The sequence below is a fragment of the Cariama cristata genome, unplaced genomic scaffold, assembly GCF_000690535.1.
Source record: "Cariama cristata isolate BGI_N322 unplaced genomic scaffold, ASM69053v1 scaffold6171, whole genome shotgun sequence".
Classification (NCBI taxonomy): Eukaryota; Metazoa; Chordata; class Aves; order Cariamiformes; family Cariamidae; genus Cariama; species Cariama cristata.
The window spans coordinates 15,730-37,370 of NW_009599709.1; the positions used below are offsets into that span (position 1 = coordinate 15,730).

The 21,641-nt window shown below is 43.3% G+C and overlaps 1 protein-coding gene across 1 annotated transcript; it reads right to left on the reverse strand.

Annotated features, from left to right (window-relative positions):
• Nucleotides 1–1,177: 1,177 nt before the first annotated feature.
• Nucleotides 1,178–21,011, reverse strand: CENPT (centromere protein T). The gene is made up of 13 exons (XM_009709774.1): nt 20,987–21,011; nt 20,315–20,408; nt 18,293–18,426; nt 16,838–16,871; nt 15,490–15,632; nt 14,610–15,035; nt 12,711–12,917; nt 9,708–9,884; nt 8,766–8,969; nt 7,927–8,056; nt 3,659–3,823; nt 3,099–3,203; nt 1,178–1,301 (listed from the first exon to the last, which is right to left on the reverse strand). The coding sequence occupies exons 1-13, from the start codon at nt 21,009–21,011 to the stop codon at nt 1,178–1,180; spliced, it is 1,968 nt and encodes a 655-aa protein (XP_009708076.1).
• Nucleotides 21,012–21,641: the final 630 nt, after the last annotated feature.

A 21,641-nucleotide genomic window follows, 5' to 3' on the forward strand; every position in this document is an offset into this window, starting at 1 on the left:
AGCAGCTCAGGGGTCAAGATTGCTCACCAATCACTGTCTCAGTCAAAACAGGGCTGCAGGTGGGTATCTGCTCCACCATGGTCCTCCATGGGCTGCAGTGGGACATCCTGCTTCCCCACTGTCTTCTCCATGGGCTGTAGGGGAGTCTCTGCTCCAGCTCAGCGCCTCCTTCACTCACCTCGGCGTCTCCATGGTTGTGTCTCTCACATTTTTCTCCTTACTCATCCCTCCCACAGCTGCTGTGCAGTGTTTTTACGCTTTCTTAAACACATTATTGCAGAGGCATCACTGGCGTCGCTGATGGGCTCAGTTTTGGCCAGTGGTGGGTCCATTTTGGAACTAGCTGGAACTGGCTCTGTCCAACACAGGAGCCAAAGGCCACTCCTGCAGCCTTCCCCCCATCCTGCTACCAAAACTTTGCCATATAAACCCAATATACACAATTAACTCCATCTGATTTGATCTCTCCCGGTCTACCTACCACATGTGCACCAGAAAATTTCACCTCTCAAATGGTCTTAAATTATTGCTTGCTAATTCCCTGTGAGACTTAGTTTATATATAAGTAAGCATAAGGTGTATTTTCCCATTTCATTTTACATCAGCAAACAGCTGTGGTCACAGACAGATTGCAATCTACCCTTGACACAGTAGACTAGACTTGCAAAGGGGGACAAAACCCAAGCTTGAAAGTCCCTGCTTTAGAAAAATACCCAGCTGTAACAAAGATCTGCTTTTTGGAAGGTAGTACACAACTTCTCTCCTTCGAGTAAACAACTAGGTAGTACGAAGAGCATCAATACAGCTAAATGTCCATTAGGAACATTTTGAACAACACAAATGCAGCTGCCTTTCAGCTCACTGGAATAAGCAGCATTTGTATCATGCAGAATACATATAGTATTTTATTTATCAGAGCTGTACAGGTATTCAGAGGAAACAAAAAAATTCAGGATAGTCAAACTACTTGCAATAAGAGTTGCTGAGATCCAGCAGGCTGGTGTTACAGCCATAGCACAACCTGCATCAGTTCAAGGGAACATCAACCATTTATCGCCCCACTGGTTACTGGTGGAAAACCATCACATGGAGCAGCTACACGGAACAACCTACAGCCACCCTCTGTGAGCAGGCCATCTTCCCACCCGCAGAGGCCATCACTGCCGGAGAGGCACGTTCATTTGCAGGGAATCACTTTATTTCCACTCACAGCAACTGGAATCAGGAGCTTCCTGTACTCCAGAGGGAGGTAACGCTCTATCAGCACATGCAATGGCATCTTGTCTGTCACCAGCCCTTGTCTGTGTTCAAAAAGAAGAGAGCAGAGAAGAAACAGAGTTGTTTGTGAAAAGTGTTCCCACTCAATATCAGAGTACAGTTTTTCAACTTGCAGTGACATTGTTGCATTTAACAGCCCAAATGCTGTGGCTGCCTGTAAAAAGCCAGAGACTTCTATTTGCAGGTAATGCACTAGGTCCTGCGCACGGTGCAGACACCAGCCTCGCCTACACGTGAGAGCGGCCCAAGAGTTACTGCAGCCCAGCTTCCCACAGAGGTACACATTTATCACACCAAGAGTCAGCATATTGATCTTTACTGACGTATAAGCTCACTGCTTTTTAAATTCACAATCCACCTGCCATGGGATAAACTTTACCATTCAAAGACATGCACAGAATGATGTGATAGAAGCAAATAGCTTGTTACCCAGCAGATTTTTTACATTCCCAATTCAGAGGTGGTTGGCATTTTCAAACTGTGTAGGCCGTGTAGTTTTCTAGTACACCATTTAGCTGACTGGCCCGAAAAAAATCAGTATCTCCTAGTCTTGTAGAAAGCAAAAAAATCAGCATTTGTTCACAGTTTCCTTGTGGAACAAATGGAAATACTGTTCTTATTCACGAACCAGCAACAATTCCTGATGCCTTTATGAGGCAGCAGAAAGGCATAAAGACATGTAGAAAAAGGTAAAATAACAAGAGTACAGAATCCTCAAACCTGGCCAACTAAACCATCACACCTCTCATCCTGTTCATACTAATTTCAGCACACACCTCTCAGGTGGGAAAATGAAGTCTCTGGACCAGGACAGCAACAGATTATTCTTTTTAAGTAGCAGCACCAGTTCCATCTACACAGGCCCATGCAAAGCCAATGCCTTTAATCAGATGGGCCCCGCAAAACCCCTCAGCTGACTTTAGCATCACATCTGAAACTCCTCCAGTGGAGATGAGGAATAACAACTTGGAATAATTACTTTAAATAAGGAGTGATTAATTTATTTCAGGCTTCACAGAGTTTTACAGAGGGTTCCCAAGTCAAGAACAAATCCCTTGTTTTTTGGTCACAGGAGAAAGTAAATCAGTCGTAAGACAGAGGAGCTGAGGGAGCCCACAGGAAAGAGCAACAGCAGAGAGGCTCTGAGAACAGCTTGCCCAGGCTGTTGGCCAGCCTGCCCCTCTATGGGGTCTCGAAGTGGCAGCAGGAAGGGGAGCACAGTTGTTAGGAGAGGCCAGCCCTGCCCCGCCAGGCTGAAGGCTCAGTTTTCCTGCTCTCAGAAGGAACTGTCAGTTTGAATCCGAAGTATCAGCTTTCACAGAAGGAGGAAGAGCAGGATTTCACTTGGAAGAGAAAGCCATCAAAATAGATAGCAGGGCACGTGCAAATGCTCATGCCATTTCAGTTGCAAGTGCTTTTAGCGAAGAGATTGCCCAGCGATGCAAATGGTGCAGGTCAGCCTCGCACTTACTCTTACTCTGCTTTTTCTACTGACACTACTCACTGCCCAGCCATAACTGTTTCACCCTTGCACACATACCCGTCCTCTTGCTACTTGTTCCTCAGATGACTCCTTGCACTCCCAATCCCTCACTACTTCCTCTGGCCTTTCCACCACCTTCATTGTGGAGTACAAAAACCCACATCCACAAATTCCTCCTGAGACAGAAAGGCAAGCAGCATCACGCAGAGTAAATCACAAGATACCATGCTTACTGTGGAAATACTTACCGCTAGTGCACACCCTGGCAATGACAGTCTTACCAGGCTTGATAGCACCACTGAACACTATTACAGGTTAACAGTAACCCTCCCTTTACCTTCTCATGAGGATTTCCAGGTCAGCCATCTCCACTGTCTTCCTCCCTGCATGGTTAGTGTAAGCTTCCAGATCACTGCTTAGCTGCTTGAAGTATTTCTCAGAGCTGAAGGAAGATTGAGGGGTGAAATAAAATCAGGCTGTGGAGCCTATGAACTTCCGTGACGCAAGCTGCACTAGAGCTGCTCACTGGACAGGTCACAGCCTGCCAGGGAAAACTGCGGGAGAAGAAACACTCCAGAGCCACCCTGCTGACAGAGAGTGCTGATGGTATTAGTGTGCTGTTAGCTAAAGGAGGTTGTAAATGGTGCTATTTGTACTGGTTGGGACAAAACCCAGAAGGTCCTGCAAGGCAGTGTTGGTCACTGATACCCCCACAGCAGCCACAAGCACCTAGCACATTTCTGTCCTCATTTTGATTGGGCCTCCTGTGACTCTCCCCAGCTGTCAGCTTGCCAGCAGCACTCCTGACAGGTTTGTTATTTCAGGAGAAAAAAGAAAGAAAGGAAAAAAAAAATATACTAAAAAGAGTGGGAGGAGGAACAGTTTGCTGTTGCTTACCATTTTTCAACAATTTTGAATGCATCTCTGGCCACTGGCATTTTCACATAATGGCTAAATATCTTCTTTATCAAGCTACTTGCTACTTCAGGCTCACACGTCTTCTTCCGTGATGCTCCTGAGCTCTTTGGAACTGGCTTAGCCCGCAGCGGCTGCAGGGGAGACCTTTGGGGGAAACTGAAAATTCACATATCAAATGAACTAACACAGGGGAGAGGCAGAGAATACCAGGCTGAGTTTGGGAAAAACTTATGCTGAATTTAAAGGGGTAAGAACTCTCGATCTCTTAATTCTTTCTCCCTCTCAATTTTTCAAACCCTCATGCCCATGAAGAACAGTTTGCAAACAGCTCACATGGTATTATGACCTTGGGAGAAGCAATCCAGGCTCAAGTTGCCTGAGATAAGCATGCTAGCATAACAGATAGTCAGCAAACTATAGTTCTCTCCACTACATAAATGCAGTTTTCACTGCATCCCTGTAGTATTCACTCTCCAGAAGTGCACAAAATCTAAGGTATCCACAGCTCACCTCTGGATCTGCAGAATATACTTTTACACTATTATGAACATTTTCTTTAATAGGGTTTTTTGTGGGTTTTGGCTTTTTTGGTTGGTTGGTTTGGTTTTTTTGGTGAGGGGTTTTGGTACATCCGTCCCGTCCCCTGTGTGCCCCCAAGATTAACTCCCAAAGGAAACTACTACTGTTTTCCAGTCTTAAAAAGGAAAAATTGTAACACGAAAAAGGGAAGCAAAATCCCAGATTCACTCAGTAGACAATTGGAAAGCAACAGAAAAGACCTGGAATCTCATACTGACACATGCAAAACCCACAGAGGCAGTGTGTATCATTTGATTCTCTCTCCAACACATCTGTATGTTTCTCTGTCAGAACCTCAGGGGCAGCTGGAAGAGATCAGCTCCAGAGATGAACTACGTGTAGTAGTGAGAAAAACCAGAGTCATTATTTAAGTCGTCTCGGTTACTGTTTCTGGGCCTCACTTTATCCGCTTGTGAATGATTATATATGAATGTTTGGTTCACAGGATCAGGGCAAAATCAAAGTTTAGTAACCCTATGACACTTTGGTGTTTCTAAATAAAAAGTACTATGGTGCCAACTTGATATAGTTGATCACAGCGGAGTTGTACCAGTATAAAGTGATTATTTTATAGCAGAACGTCTTAACCATGCCTCTCACATGGTTATTGCTCCACTACCTAGAGTATTCCTCAGGCTTTTAACCTGAGCATTGCTATCTTGGGAAGCAAGCAGGCTAACTCAGGGTCAGGCTGCATTAGAAAAAGTGCAAACCAGTTGTGCATTTTTTCTGCAAGAAGGCTTGAGCATGAGGCTCTGAACCTGTACTCATGATCATGCACAGCTTGAAAGCCTGAAAATCTGTCAACCTATTAACATCCAGAAATTCCTATAAAGAATGTGCATCCAAATGCATGGACTTCTTTTGCCAATGAGGACTAGCACTCTCTACAGAAGAATTAGTATTCTGACACTCCATATATATATATAGCTAGATAGATAGATATCAAAAAAAAGAGCATGTCCCAGTGCAAAATCCCAAAGCAAATCTGCATTCATTGAGTTTCCCTTCAACAGAGTATCAAAGACTCCATTTTCTATTTTATAAATATATTTTACTATTCATGATTAGAGCAATCATCCAGCACCTTCTGTAAGCATCATTCGTCTCTGTTCACAGCAGTAAAGGGCACAAGAATTTCACAGTCCTGAGAGCTAGGGGTCAGGCGAAGAGTAAAGCTAGGACTCTGAATTTTAGGAAAACAAAATCCTAGCTGTTCAAGGAGTTAGTCAATAGGATCCCCTGGGAAACTGCCCTCAGGGACACAGGAGCAGAACAGAGCTGGCAGATCTTTAAGGACGCTTTCCATAGAGCGCAAGTGCTCTCGATCCCAAGGTGTAAGAAATCAGGAAAGGAAGGCAAGAGACTGGCATGACTGAGTTGAGACCTGCTGGTCAAACTAAGGAGCAAGGAAATACACAGGCAGTGGAAGCAGGGACTGGTATCCTGGGAAGAGTATAGGGACACTGCCCGGTTGTGTAGAGATGGGGTCAGGAAGGCCAAGGTGCAGCTGGAGCTGAACTTGACAAGTGATGCAAAGAATAGTAAGAAGGGCTCCTACTGGTATGTCAGCCAGAAAAGGGAGGTCAAAGAAAGTGTACCACCCCCAATGAACACGACTGGCAAACTGGTAACAACGGACAAGAAGGCTGAGGTACTCAACAACATTTTTTGCCTCTTCCCACCCGTCTCTCGTGGACAGACCGCAAGGCAGGGACTGGGGGAGCAAAGTCCCTCCCGCTGTAAGAGAAGATCAGGTTCATGACCACCTGAGGAACTCGAGCATACACAAGTCTATGGAACCTGACAAGATACATGCCAGAGTCCCGAGGGAACCGGCTGATGCAGTTGCCAAGCCATTCTCCACAGTATTTCAAAAGTCACAGCAGGCAGGTGAAGTCCCCGGTGACTGGAAAAATGGAAACATTGCACTCATTTTCAAAAAGGGTAGAAAGGAGGAACCTGGGAACTACTGACCTGTCAGCCTCACCTCTATGCCTGGGAAGATCATTGAACAGATCCTCCTAGGAGCTATGCGAAGGCACATGGAGGACAGAGAGATGATTCGAGACAGCCAGCATGGCTTCACCAAGGGCAAGCCCTGCCTGACCAACCTCATGGCATTCTATGATAGAGTGACTACATCAGTGGACAAGGGAAAGCTACGGATGTCATCTATCTGGACTTCTCCAAAGCCTTTGACATGGTCCCCCACAACATCCTTCTCTCTAAATTGTAGAGATACGGATTTGATGGGTGGACTGTTTGGTGGACAAGGAATTGGTTGGATGGTCGCATCCAGAGGGTAGTGGTCAACAGCTCAGTGTCCAGATGGAGACTGATGACAAGTGGTGTCCCTCATGTCCATACAGGGACCTGTGCTGTTTAGTATCTTCATCAATGACATAGGCAGTGGGATCGAGTGCACCCTCAGCAAGTTTGCAGATGACACCAAGCCGAGTGGTGCAGCCAACACACCTGATGCCATCCAGAGGGATCTGGACAAGCTCAGGAGGTATGGCAACCCCTGGTATCAATACAGGCCGGGCGATGAAGGAGTTGAGAGCAGCCCTGCCAAGAAGGACTTGGGGCTACTGGTGGATGAAAAGCTGGACAAGACCCAGCAATGTGTGCTTGCCTGGAGAAGAGAAGGCTCCGGGGAGACCTTAGAGCAGCCTTCCAGTACCTAAAAAGTGCCTACAAGAAAGATGGGAAGTGACTTTTTACAAGGGCAGGGAGTGATAGGACAAGGGGCAATGGCTTTAAACTGGAAAAGGGAACATTTCAATGAGATATTAGGAAGAAATTCTTCATGGTGAGGGTGGTGAGGCGCTGGCACAGGTGCCCAGAGAAGCTGTAGATGCCCCATCCCTGGAAGTGCTCAAGGCCAGGTTGGATAGGGCTTTGAGCAACCTGGTCTGGTGGAAGGTGTCCCTGCCCATGGCAGGAGGGGTGGAAGGAGGTAGTCTTTAAGGTCCCTTTGAACCCAAATCATTCCATGATTCTATTAATTTAGTTTTACTGTTTATTGCTTCAATAAACAAAAAAATCTAGGGTCATGGGCTAGAAAATTCCTCCTGTTCCCTACAACCTACTGTTAGTGGTTCTGATGAAGCATATGGCTCCACCAAATTTCTAGTTAAGTGAGTGACAAACGGTAATTAATTTGGAGTAATGCAGAGGACAGGGTCACTTTCTGCCTCTAGGGGAGCTTCATTTTATACTCAGCACACCATAACCACATACAGCTTTAGGTTTCTAAAGTCAATACGAATATATCATATGATCAATGTAACTGCAATTTCCACTCTTCTGCAAGGGCCTCTACATCCCGTACTGCAGCCTACAGCTCCAGGGTAGCTTACCAGTTGCAAAACTCCTAGGAAAAGGTTTTGGCCTTCAGCACAAGAAAATACTAAGAGAACGTTCGTTGGAAAGACTTGAGGCATCAGATCTGCTCCGGGAGAGTACTGACACTCACTTGATAGAACTCTTTATTCAACTGCTAAAGTGGCGAATTAACGAAAGACTTCAGGACTGCTTACTCCTTGCTACAGCTGATAAAGCACAAAACAACTGACAAAGCTGGGCTCAGCTGTCTCTCCCTGGTCCTTACACCTCCCAGACACACTTCGACCAGGCCACTGCCGAAGATGACTTTCACTTACTTGGGAGCAGCAGGTTTTGCAGGACGTGGAGTTGACAACTTGCGAGCAGCAGGTTTTGCAGGACGTGGAGTTGACAGCAGTGGCTTGTAGGCTGCAGCACGGACAAATGTGGGTGTCTTCAGGGAAACCTCTAAGGAAAAAAAGTACTTGAGGAACTCTATTTTCAGAGTTCCTGAATAGCAAGCAGTGCTGCAGCAGCAGACAGAAGCCCAGCCAGCTTTCCACACATCGGGTCCGGTGCCACGTTGCGTGTGCTCAGGCCATGGCTCCATGGCACCCTGGACCAGTGCAACTGCCGGCTGCTGCAATTCCACCCACCCCACCGCCTGCCACACAGGCTGGTGGCTTTCCTCACGCCTGGTCCAGCCCATCAGCCCCTGTGCTGGTCCAGCAGGCTGGGCAGGGTGTAGGAACCCACACATGGGGCCAGGCTGCAGGGACCGATGGCTGGATTGGAAATGTGGAAAATGGCTGTGGAAACAGCAGTTCAATGCTAAGACATTAAAAAGTCAGCATGAAGTTGGGAGTCAGGAAGGAAGAATAAAACTGGAGGATATCCCTATGTCACTGTATAAAACCACTTTGCACTCAGTTTTGCCTATTTGTGTCCTTCCATGACCTTCACCTCAAAAAGTACAAGATGATCTAGGTTTCTGAAGCACCGGATGTGCCAGTAACAATCTGGCCCTAGGAACAGCAGCCAACAGCTTCCCCTGGACTATCTGATGGACTAAACAGGTAATAATGTTATTAACCTATGTTGTTTCTCAATCTGTCGAGAGATAAGACGGAAAAATTTCTCCAACTGCCTTCTGCTACTGCTGCAATAACTTTTTTACCTTCACTCTCAGGGTCTTCAGCTTCATCCTCAGTAGGCTCTTCTTCTGAACCATTCCATTCTACCATGATAGCCTGGTCCTCTAATTCATCTGCTTGTTCAACAGCTTCCTTTAATGGCTTCATCCCAGGTTTTTCAGAGGAGGAAAAAGCATGAGAATGCCTGCTCAGACTTCCAGCTCTAACACCTGTGGCAATCTCATGGTCTGGATTTCCAAAAGAGGAAAAATGCATCACTGAAACAAGTATCATAGCCAGAATTTCAGAGCACTCATACGAATAAACCCCACTTTTCCATTCCTGACAACATTGCCACCTATTATATTCCTGTCTTCAAGGACTAGGGTGTCAATGGACCAAGTTAGATAAGCTGAAGCCCTGATGAATCCCCAACTTTTCCCTCTGCTACATCTAGCTGTGCAGGGGTCACATGAAAAAAATAGCACTTGGTAATGTGGAGAAGTCCATGAGATGAGTTAAATTTCTAGCTGAGCTCCTTTTAAATAAATTTCCTTTAATAAGAACTTTTATCTCAAAAGAAGTCTTACCAAAGCCTTAGTGTAGCATGTTGAAAACAGAAGACCCAGCAATTCAAAAAGAGTAACTTGGGAGATCCTGATTTGCCAACACACTCAGAAGGTCTCCAAATTTTACCAATCTTTGCCCAAATCTGGAACTTCCACTATTAAACTTTAATTAAAGATGCTTTCTGCAATTATATTTTTCTAAACAGTATTGCCAATGCAATTTTGGTTTCCAATTGAGCAGAATGCAGTCTTTCAGCTTAAAATGCCAAAATTAGTTTGATATTTTCCCAGTATTCAGCCCAGATTCCAGAACGCAAAGAGAGTTAACAAGTCTCTCTCCCAGCACCGATGCCAGTAACACAGCTTGAGAGGTCTCTGGCATTAGAGAAGGTTTTCAGTATCAGAGGTTGTCCTCACCAGCTTTGGGAGAGTCTCGGTGTTCAACATTGCCTTCTGCTACTCCCTTTTCTTCTGAAGGAGCCGTTCCTGTTTCAACTCTGGCATCCTGTGCTACATTTATCTGCAATTCTTCTTTTTTGGTCAGTTTCTTCTCCAAACATTCAGAATATCCAGCATTCGCACAATGCTCTGCAGCTAAAATAAGAAATTCTATCATCAATCTTACCTACAAAAAAAACCCCAATCAACCACCAGCATACAGTTTAAAATTTACTAAAATTTACTCATGATAAGTCAGCAATAGCCATAAGCTACATGCATGGGAAGCAGATGCAGTTCCCTTCCAAAAGTTTACAGCCGAGAAACGCACTTTTCCTGTGTTTGCTCTACAGCCACCTAATTAGGGTGCACGTCAGATCCCAGTCCAGGAATTTTCCTTACCCATAAACAGAGCTCCTCCAGATCTGCCATCTCTATGTCTATTCTCATGTTTGGCGATTGTGTGAAAGACCCATTTCTTTTCCTTTAAGTCTAACAATACATGGAGTTTGTGCTCAGATTCTTCTATTTCATCAGTTTATCTGAATAAACAATTTTGCAATATACACATTGCATTATAAAGAGGAGAGTGCCTAGCAGGAGTTTTAACCACTCTGGACATGTCCCAGGCAGGCAGGATGAGGAGAAATAAATGGACACATGATTTGAATGCCTTTAAAAACTTCAGCTACTGAAGTAGCTACTGAAATACTGAAAAGTACTTAAGTACTCCTCCTTCTTACATACTACATCTATACTCCACATGTCTGTTACCACATAGCTCAATTCCAGCAGAAACCCACACAGGTAATTATTGGGAGAAATCTTACTGGGAACTCTCATAGTATTGCCACTTGCTGAAGGGTTTGGAAATCTTGGCTGAGCCCAGAACCAGAAGCTGTAAAAGTGGATTTTTACCATGCTCTCCAGTGACTGGGAGTTTTCACACTCAAAAATACAAGTGTCAAGGTCTTGGGAGCCCCAAGCCCCAGCGAAGGGGACAAGGAAATTTGGCCAAAGGTGGTGCAAAAATCAGTGATACCAATCTCACTAACCAGAATATTGGGCTCCCTACACCAACACAGGGCAAGGTTTTGCCCAAAATTACATGAAATATTAACTAGCTTTGTGAGGAGAAGAGAAAAGCTCAACTCAACACTAAGACTGCCTAAGGCAGACAGGCATCAGTGATTCTCCCACACCACTGGCTCACTGCTGGGATACAGTACTTTAACAGTGGAGTACCAGATGCTATTGATACAGTCAAGTTTAATTTTTACTGATTTCTTCACCTGTTGCTAGTAACAATACCTCCTGTAGTTTAATATAACCTGCCAGCTGTTACTGCCAGTTGCTCCTCTCTAGTTTCTGCACTGACAGAGCAGGGAGCTGTCTGTTTCAATTTGTTTGCTCAATCATCTCCTCCCTCCTGCTCAAGGCTTTTCTTTTTAAACTTCTTATATTTCACTCCCATTGTCTTTTTTCCAGGCCGAGCAGTTCTTATCTTCAGGCATTCAATGTACAGAAACTGCTCCATATATTTGATTATCATTAATGGTAAAACTGTCTTTCTCTGCATCTTCTCTAGTTCTGTTACATCTATTTAGAGATGAAAAAGTTAGAACTGCATGCAGTATTCAAAAGGTGAGCATAATAATAATAATTTCTGTAGTGGCACAGTGACGTTTTGTCATCTCCTCCTTTCATAATAATTTTTACATGTTATTTGCTTTTCTGACCAACCCCCAAGTTTTGGGCTGGTGTTCACCAAACTGCAACAATTCTGATGTGACTTTCATCAGTCTCAAGAGTCACATCCCATTTAAACTTCACACGCCACAGGTGCACCCAAGTAAAACTATAAACAGGACAAAAGAATCAACAAAGATTACAGGATGCCAGTCTTACACAACTGTAAATTTAGAGGTGCAGAATATCTGCTACTTTAATGAACTACTCTAAAAGAACTGTTTAAAGCAAAAGGCTGTATTACAGTAAAAAGACAACATAACTAATTTTGCTGATACATCTGGTACATGCAAGCAATTACTTATGGGCACTGCAAGTATTCAGTTTAAAATTCTAATAACAAAACTGTGGTGCCATAGACTGCTCAGTTTCCATACTGCCATAAGGTAATTCATACGAAACTTCAGAGGTAATTAAGCCTAGGGAAGGCTAAACCCGCATGGCAATGGTCTTCCCTCACTTTCAGACACTGTTGGAGGAACAACAGGAAAGACTTTTTAAAAAAGGATCCTAAACTAGACTCCGGAAAATGAAATTCAACAAAACACAGGAACTTGTGTCCACCTATAACCAAAGCTTTTTGTAATGATTAGATAACGCTTGCCACCCTCAGCATCTGTGCAGTTTTTACTATGTTATTCTAAGGCACAAGGATTTCAGAGCAAACTGAGAATCTGCTTGTGAAAGCAGGCAACTTGCATGACTTGCTCTCTGCCAGGAACAAGGAGGTATTAAGGCCCCACCTATTAGTGACAATCTTTATTATCTCAGGTAGGGCAACCTTCAAGCCCTTGTCTTAAGAGAAAACGATGCTGGTTAGTATCAGAGAAAGATAACTGCCAACATGGTTTAAATAAATACAATAAAGTATTAATATGTATACAAACAAAAAGCGTGATTAGCCAGATGTATTCCTTGCCAAGAGGGAGCTATTCATCTTTCCTATGGGAAGATGAGCAGTACTACAGACCTACCAAAAAAAGCGAACCTTTATGCCATTTGCAGTCACCATGAACAAAGCATATACTGACAAGAAAGCACATTAGCAAGTCACAGCCTACTTTTAGAAAGCTTGTCTGAAAATGCTCACAGTGTCTCTGCTATGACCTGAATTAAATTCTCTTCAGCAGTTACTGCACAATAAAGTCTTACTTTACTCCACAAGTGACCTGAAAAACTCTTGGTTTTAATCAAAGTACTCCATTCCCTTGCAACACTGAAAGCACTTCTTACCCTCTCTGAAAGTCCCTTCCTGTTCCACTTTGTTCACTGTATTATCCATCTCTTCTTCTGTATCACTTACATCTAAGTCTTCAATTATACGGGACACAACTTCTCTCAAAGACATGCTGAAAGATCTCTTAGGCTTTAGAGTGACTGAGGATCCAAAACATTTACTTGACCTTCTGGATGGCAAAGAGGAGCTCCATCTATTAACAGCTAGAAATTGAGAGCATTAACGGGCCCCCAGTATCTTTGTAAATTTTCTTTTAGCTTTCCTGATAAGCAAAAAACCAATCAAGCAGAGAGAGGAATACACACAAGAAAATGCTCTTCCTTCACTTGAAACAGTTTAGGGAGTTCACATTGTATCTTGGGAACCAGTTGGAAAAGTCCTTACAACTATTTTTCACTTCACACAGAGGAGCAACATTGACATAAGTTACCTTTGGTAAAACAGCACAACTACCTAACCATGAAATTTTGACATTAATGGCTTACAAACTCCAGCTTCTTCACAATACACTCTCACTCCTCCTGCCCTTCCTCCCCCTTTGATCCAGTCCCCTATTGCATGTCCTCCACACTTTTCTCCATGGTCTCTATCCATTTGTCCTAAAAGTGCCTTCCATTGGACTCTTTAGAGCAACTAACCTTTTTCTGTTGATCTCTTCCCTTGTCCTTTCAGAACAATTTTTCCCACCAAGCTTGCCACAGACAACCCTCCAGAAGAAGCATATGGTGCAACAGTCCACTGGGGATGAATTAATTTCTAAGCTTTCCATGGCAAAAACTCTTCTCCTGCCTTGAGCAGTACTGAATACACCAACTATTCTTTAAATACTGTTTCTGTGGCCCCTTTGACAAAGCATCATTCCTTTTCATTTAGGTTTTTTTATCATTAGCTGTCCATACTTCGTGGAAAGCACAGGGATTTTTAACTGAAGAACTGCACGAAGCTATTTACTGCAGCAGGTCCTGTCCTGGCTAGCTGCCTCATGGACACCAAGCAGAAAATTTTAGGGTTACAACTATGCCTTGGAGCCTGGGCTATTCAATATGAGGAAAATGTGCTCCCATTTACACAGCCAGGACAAGGTATTTTACAGGAAAATGAATGCAGAAGAGAGATACCAGACACCAGGCTAAAACTGGCAAGTGATAGGACTCGCAAAGCATTGGTACAGAGTGACCAGGGAGGTGACTACCTCTGTCCAAGGGATTTTTAAGGCCCTGTAGACAATGAAGCGGTTAGCTGTGACATATAAACGACCTTACCAGGGTAAAGGTCCAGAGCAGTAACTTCCTAAGACTCCTTCTAACTCTGCCTACAGTTCCTACGTATTATCTCCTTATCTCCCCATATTTGTGACCAATTTATGGTGTCCACTTCTGGGTTCCCCAGAATAAGAGAGAGATTGACACACTGGAGAGAGTCCAGAGAAAGGCCATTAAGATGGTCAGGGGACTGGAGCATCTCTCCTAGGAGGACAGGCTGAAAGAGCTGGGACTCTTCAGCCTGGAGAAGAGAAGGCTTAGGGCATTCTCTTCAAGTATCTGAAAGGAAGGTATAAAGTAGACAGAGCCAGGCTCTTTTTACTGGTGCCCACTGCCAGGAGAAGAGACAACAGGCACAGACTGGAACACTGTAGGCTCTGCCTGAACATCAGGAAATACTTTTTCACTGTGAGGGTAACTGAGCACTGGAACAGGTTGCCCAGAGTTCACAGTCTCCATCCTTGGAGAGATGTAAAAGCCACATGGACACAGTCCAGGGCACTCTGTTCTAGGTGGCCCTGCCTGAGCAGAGGGGTTGGAGAAGATGACCTCCAGAGCTCCCTTCCTACCTCAACCATTCTGTGATTTCAGATAACACCTGCTAAGCCCCAAGTCCCAACCCATAGTACTCACTGCCAACCACCACCTCTTCTGAAACAGAAAGCGGTTCCACTGGGTTACTCTGCTGGGAATGATCTTGCTCATCTTCTTGCTGGTTTGCAGGTGTTTTCGGAGATACATGAGTCATTCTGTCAACATGCTCAAGATCAAGGATTAAGTCCCCAGAATATCTTTGGGTCCCTCCCTCATTTGTACCCACACTGGATACCAGGCCTACCAGCCTTGCTTCCTCTTGAGCTGCAGCAGAAATCCGGCTTCTCTGTGCCGAGGTTTTTGAATTCGGTAGCTGTGGTTCAAGAGCAGAAAGCTTATTTTGGCTCTGTTCAAACTGAGGCTGAACAAAGAGCTCCGTGTTACTCAGCACGATTTCTGCATCACTTGTCAGCACGGCTGTTCGAATCCCAGATGCTGTTTCTGAGTCCACAAGATAGTTCTGTGCTGTTTGGAAAGTTTTAAAACAAGCTTTATGTCAAAAAACTGTGCAAGGTAATAGGGACACACATTTATTACCAAGACTTGCATAATTCAAAATTTAAGTCATTCAACCAATTTTAATTCATCCTCCACAGATCAAATACTGAAACTGTATCACCACACTTCAGTGCCCCTAACTTCCACTACCAAACCATCTCCCCAGCACCCACAGTTATGAACATGAACATTGGTATAAATCACCAAATTGGGTAGAGGACATATTTAAGTGCATAGAACCAAAGCAATTACAGATGCAGGGCCTCGTTCTAATCTTGCTTCCCAAATTACACTGGATTTCTGTAAAGGTGCTAGTAACCTTTAAATTGTAAAATACAGACCACATTTCAGTAACTGTTTCTCAAAGCCACCTTATATAAGGTCCTCCCTCCCAAAACAGAAGTAATAACACAAAAGAAACCTTTTCTCTTCAGCATGTTCTGTTCCACTCTGCCTTCAAAAGCTTCCATGTCAATAGCTCTGCGATTTTTTGGCCTTCGGAGCAAGCCTCTCTTTTCAACTGTTTCTGGTGGGATCAAGGAACCAAGAGACATGCGAAGAGATCTGTAAAAAGAGAAGGGAAGAAATAATTCTCCAACCTTAGACACTCCCCTTTTACCCTCAGATTACAGACACGGTGACACTAACAGTGAGACGTTTCACAAACCCCTTAGCTATGAGGAATTTCCCCAAAATACCTTGAAGTTCACGTGCCAGCCTATTTAAACAAATAGCTTAATTTCATGATATCATGAATATGTGTCAGAGAGATCTGACACACCAGGATATGTGTTAGAGAGGTCAGGAAACAGACTGTTTTACAGTCTCTCACCTTGAGAGCGCTGCAACAATGTATCTGACAAAAGGTTCAGGAATTTTAAAAATCTTAAATAATCAAAAAAAGGGAAAACAAATGTTTGAGAGTAAGGATGTCCTCCAGATGACAGCAGGGTAGTAGGAGGACTTCAGAACAGGTCTAAGAAGCTGCTTAGTAGCAGCATTGACAGCAAAGTACAGCTACCAACACACTGCAACTTTTTTTGAGATGAGAGCTAAGATAGTAACATGCAAAGGATGGGAAAAGACGTATCTCCCTGTATGTATTTTGCATCCTAAAGAGACTGGCCATGCTCAGCTACCTCCTGTCCCTCTCTCTAGACAGCCCAATCAAAAAGGCGATTCCGAGGATTCAAAGACAGGAAGTGCAGGATGCAGCTCTATGAATCACCTTGCATGGGACCACAGGCAAGGGCTGCAGGGAGAAAGCTGAAATAAGTTGCTAACCATGGCTAGGATCATTAGCAAAGTGTGCAGGCAACATAGGAAAATAAGTTCTTTGACTTGCTAAAAAGCTTTTAAAGTCCAGGAAAGTTGGACTAAAGACTGCATAGATGCAATTGATGAGATGAGTCAATTAACAGGCAGAAGTAATATTCTAAGGTATACTGTGTACTGATTTATTCTTGGAAACATGAGAATGAAAGGGAAAAAAGGAACGATCCTAATAAATAAAAAGATGAGCAACAGTAGCAGTACAAGCTAGACCAACCTGGGCATACACTGCAGAGCCACAATTTCTGAAAATCACAAGGTACGTACTGTAACATCTTCAAATTCCATCACCAGATTGGGAGATGATTGTGTTAGTAGTAACATAGGTCTTTATCATGAACCCAGGTATCTATACCGTTCTTCACAACTCCAGAGGTGATGAATCAAGGCAGTTATATTTAGGACAGCCAGAAGTAAGACATTTTAGTTTAACTCACCGAGCCATAGTAGTGCTGTCCAACGTTGACTGAGCTAGAAAAAAGTTAGTAACACATTAGTTGAGAAATCACACTAGCTGAGACACTACCCTCCACATGACAGGCTACAGGAACATCCGAAGGGATCCTCCTCTTTCTAGAGCCAGTTACACTGCAATCCTCAAAAGTTACATTTTGGTGAGAACAGAATTAGATTACAAATTCACTTTACGATTTCTTGTCTACATATTAGAACTCTAATAAGCAATTTCTGAAAGGGTAATAAAACAGTTATTTCAAAGAAAATTCAATATGGCACATGCCCTCACGCTCAACAACATTAACCTTACCACATTAATAGCAAGATGCTAGGCTAAGGCCTCAGTCACAACCACCCTTCAGCAACCTAAACCAAATATTAAAGCATCCGGAAGTTTTACAAGCACAGATAACTGCTTCGCAGATTGTGGGTGAAACTGTAACTCAAACCTGCTCTACTCACAAAGTCCCAAAAATCCAAAGGCAGTTCTGGAGACCAGGGACATAATCATGCTCACGCTAGAAAATACTAGAGTATGCCCTCTCTGCTTTTACAGAGCTGCCCGCATCTTATCAGAACACATTCAGACCAGGTATCATGCTAAACAAAGACAAGTTGATTCTTGTTGACCACAGGTGAGTCAGAGTGGGATTCAGCTCCAGATTAAAACATCCAAACACAGGTGTCTCTGTTCCCATTATAGTCAAGCACGAGTAAATCAAATATAGGTGTCTACTTTAGGGTGAGCTGAACCAGCCTCCATACTCCACTGACTACATCTCCCCTAAATTTTAGGAGGACTTCAGTTACCTAGCGTACACACAGGCACAGAGTATCTCTAATTTGGAGCTGAATCCCATTCTTGAATTCTACTCCAGTTGCTACTGCCAATAGGGTATGTAAACTAAGATGAGATGCTTTATCTGCCCATTAAACTGCAACTAAAATGAAAGTTACATTTACCAAATTTGCAAATTAAGGGGAAGACTTATACCAATACAAAACATTACTTCTTTTATAAAGTCCCTTTTTTTCCTCAAACAAGAACTTTGTAACTTATTTGATATGACTGATATATTTGATATAATAAAAAGCATACAGCTTGTTGTATTTTCAAGTTTCTGAAACTGAGGGGAAGACAGGGATTGCTTCCTCTGGAGACACTTCAAAACTCAAAGAGCGCCAAGCTGGAAAAATAGTCAAGAAGTTATATACAGTCAGGGCAGAGCCTGTAACAGCTCAAAAAAGTTTATTTTAAATTTGATAGGAAGGGCTTTTACCGTCTCTGCTATCCCCTTTGCACAAGATACTGCAGTCTGGCTTTCAAACATACAACCACCCAGCTGAGAAGTTACTAAAAACTAAACTGCAGCAAATGAAAGTCAGTTGACAGCACATACAGTGCTGAAAAAGGTAATTTTTGACTGTGGCCTTACCTTGGTTCTGGGGAAGTCGTTTGTCTGCCGCTCTCTCGAATTCAGAAATGCTGAGTTTCTTTCTCTTCTTAGACATACAGAATGTGGTGATAGATGTGTCCTCAGGAACAACATCTGGCAGTTGTATCTCCACCCTACCAATACAAACCAAATCTTTAACAAAGGACAACATTATCACTAAGCCATCTTAGAAAGGTCCCCATAATGTTAGTGAAAAGCAAATTAAAATTATTTGTCCTTGCTGCAGCAGAAGTAAGAAACTAATCAGTGATTGGCTCAGCAAATGCAGGAATGTGCCATTCTCTTCTACTAAATCAAAGTAACTTTCACAAAAAGAATCAAGACTTGACTGTATATTCAAAACAGGGCTGAAAAAGGTCAGATTAGAGAAAAAGCTTGGACTTCCAACAAGCTCCGTAACTCTCTTCTCCTACAGGAGCAATTAGGTTTGTCAGTGTAAATGAGAAAGTCATCATCATGAATCAACATTACGTATCACAAAGCACACTGGTACATGGAATATTCCAGCACTCCACACCACGTCCTGCAGAACTAGAGCACAGCCAAGGGCCCGCATTCAGCAGATGTAGCGTTCCATATTCTTCACTGCAACAGCCTGTGGCTTCAATATAGAAAGAATGGAAACGTGATCAAGTTTATGGTCTTTTCCCCTTACAAAATATATTCTTCAGTCAGAAAAGCAGCTAAGGTTAATTTCTTGTTATGAGCATAATCCTAAGCATTAGAATTAACTGGCTTGTAATGGAGAACACAGGTAAAGCAGTAGGGAAAAAAGATTGCATGTTTTTTCGCCTCTATCCCGGAATATGCTATTACAACTAGGGAAAGCAGTGCCTTCCCAAATTCAAGAAAGTTCACATCAACTACACGAAGGTTGTGAGGAAGGATTTAAAACAAAAAGTCTCTACCTGTTTAAGTTCAATAATTAGCTAACATATGGAATAGAAAGCCCTGCAAAGATCCAACCATCTCGTCTTTTCATTTAAGAAAGGCTGATGAGAGGCACATTCAAAGACATTCAAGAACTACAACAAGCAAAATCAAGACGGAACTAAAACAATATTGCTCGTCTTTTTTGAATTAAAAATCAAATAAACAATCTGCCACACTTACAGAAAACTCAGATGTTTCTTCCTCTATTAAAAAAATCAGAAAGATAGATGTTTGCTCAATATTTTACATGATCTGTTTAAGGCTGCTTATAGTCAACGTGAAAAGCTCAGCTATAAAGATAAAACAAAAAATATTACATTATTTAGAACAGTCTGTTTTGCAGTAAGCAAAAACGCAGACAAGTGTTGTGACAGAACTGGCTAAACCAAATTAAGATCTACCACCACTATTGGCTTTCTTCTGTTTCATAACAAAGTGGAAGGAAAGGAACTGCGGTGCTTCGGCTTCTCCAATTCAGTCAGGTCTATTAACTTAAAATAATGGAAGCTAAACATGAATAAAAGCAGCTGAGCCTCAGGCAAACCTCACCTCCAAATCATCCCATAGGAAGGAGTTTACCCCTAGCAGTCCAGAACAAGGACAACCAAGAAGTAGTAACACAGTAAAAACCTACAGCAGCCTGTGTTCTGAATACAAGACATAGTAGTCACTCATTATGCCCCAGCAAAGTCAGCACACGGCCTGTAGCCTCGGAGAGATCCAAGAACTTCTATTTTAGTACCTGTCACAGACGACTAAGAAAAGTAGGCTTCCATCAGGAGACTTACCGTAACCAGCACTTCCACTGCAAAAAGATGTTACAAGTCTGCACTTCAGATGGGGGACTAAGCACAAACATGCAGCATTTACTATTCTGTCCCTCAGTCCCAGCAATTCCTATGTGACTTTTAAAGATGCAGAGGTATTTCTGAAAATCCCACCTGACAGAATGCAATTCCAGTCACTGAAACAGAAGTAGAGAAATCCTGCTCCCCAATCCCATCATAGAAGCTGAAGCTATACCTGGTACAGTGAAAAGTAAAAGTAAAAATAAGAAGAATTACTTACATGCTGGAAATCCTCTTAGATGGGAGTTCTGATAGCGTTTCTTCTGTTTCTTCATGTCTAGGTATCTCAGGTGCTAGAGGTGAAACTTGCGGTTCTATCAACAAACAAAAACGTTTCCCTTCCACAATTCAATTCAGCAAGAATGCCAAAATGCAGCAGAGTGTCAAATCTACACTACATTCTGTAAGTTACATATATTAACAGGTTAAAATAGAGACCTGGTGCAAACTATTTGGGTTCTACTCCTAGAAAGGCTGGCACGTATAGTGACAAAGCCAATAGTGACAACTGGCAGCATAGGGGTTCCACGTACTGCAGCAGAGCTGAGCTGAAGTTTGCAACAGCGCATACCTCTCTAATTTAGACACAATCCTACAGCTAAAGGCAGCACAAAGATTACATATTTGCCCACCAGGATAAGAAGACTGAAGAGGATTTCAAGAATATGACTCCATCAGTGCAAGGCCTGGTCTTTGAGACAGAGCTGTATCGCATCACCTCATTCAGCTGTCACTGTCACGATACTCTTTTACATATATCAGTCATACAATGGTCTGGATTTCTGTTCCACATAACAGGGTAAGAATAACAGGCTACAAAAGAACACCTCCTGTTCCCAACTCCACCAAACATTCTCTTCTGTTCTCTGTTTTCTTGAAAAAAGATACTTACGTGTCCGGATGATTCTCTTGAGCATATTCCGTGGCGTGTCATTATCAATATCAGGCAACACAGTTGGTCTCTGCTTCAGCAAAGTGATTCTACGAGAATTCTTCTCCTTTCCTGAATCAGATACAGTCTAAAGAGAGAAATCAGAGACATGTAATTCAAAAAACATATTCTCATCATTACAGATAAACCTCAGCACCAAAAGCATTCATCATCCATCTTCTAGCAAAAATCTAAACTAGTTAACATGAAATATTTTCCAAATGCCCAAAAAGAAATCACGCACATTTGCTGGCACTTCATTCACAACAGCGTATGACTGAGATGGGTTTCAATGCACAACTCTTATCGTGGACGCAAGCCCGAGGGACTTAAAGGCAGGGCCCACAGCCCTTCGTCCCTCACAGCCCTGACGTAAAACACAAAAAAGGGAAACAGAAGAAAAACATAATCGAGGTGCAAGGCTGTAACGGCCCTGGCTACTCGGTGAGCACGAAATTCAGGGGTTTCGGCCCATTTTCCACGTTTAAAGGCGAACAAGGGCATGGGAGCGTCCTTCGCCCCTCGGTCCCTGCTCCGGGGGCCTCGGCTCTCTCTCACACCGAGCAGGAACGGGCTGGCAGCATGCGGCGAGCCCCGCGGGAGGGTCGGTCCCGAT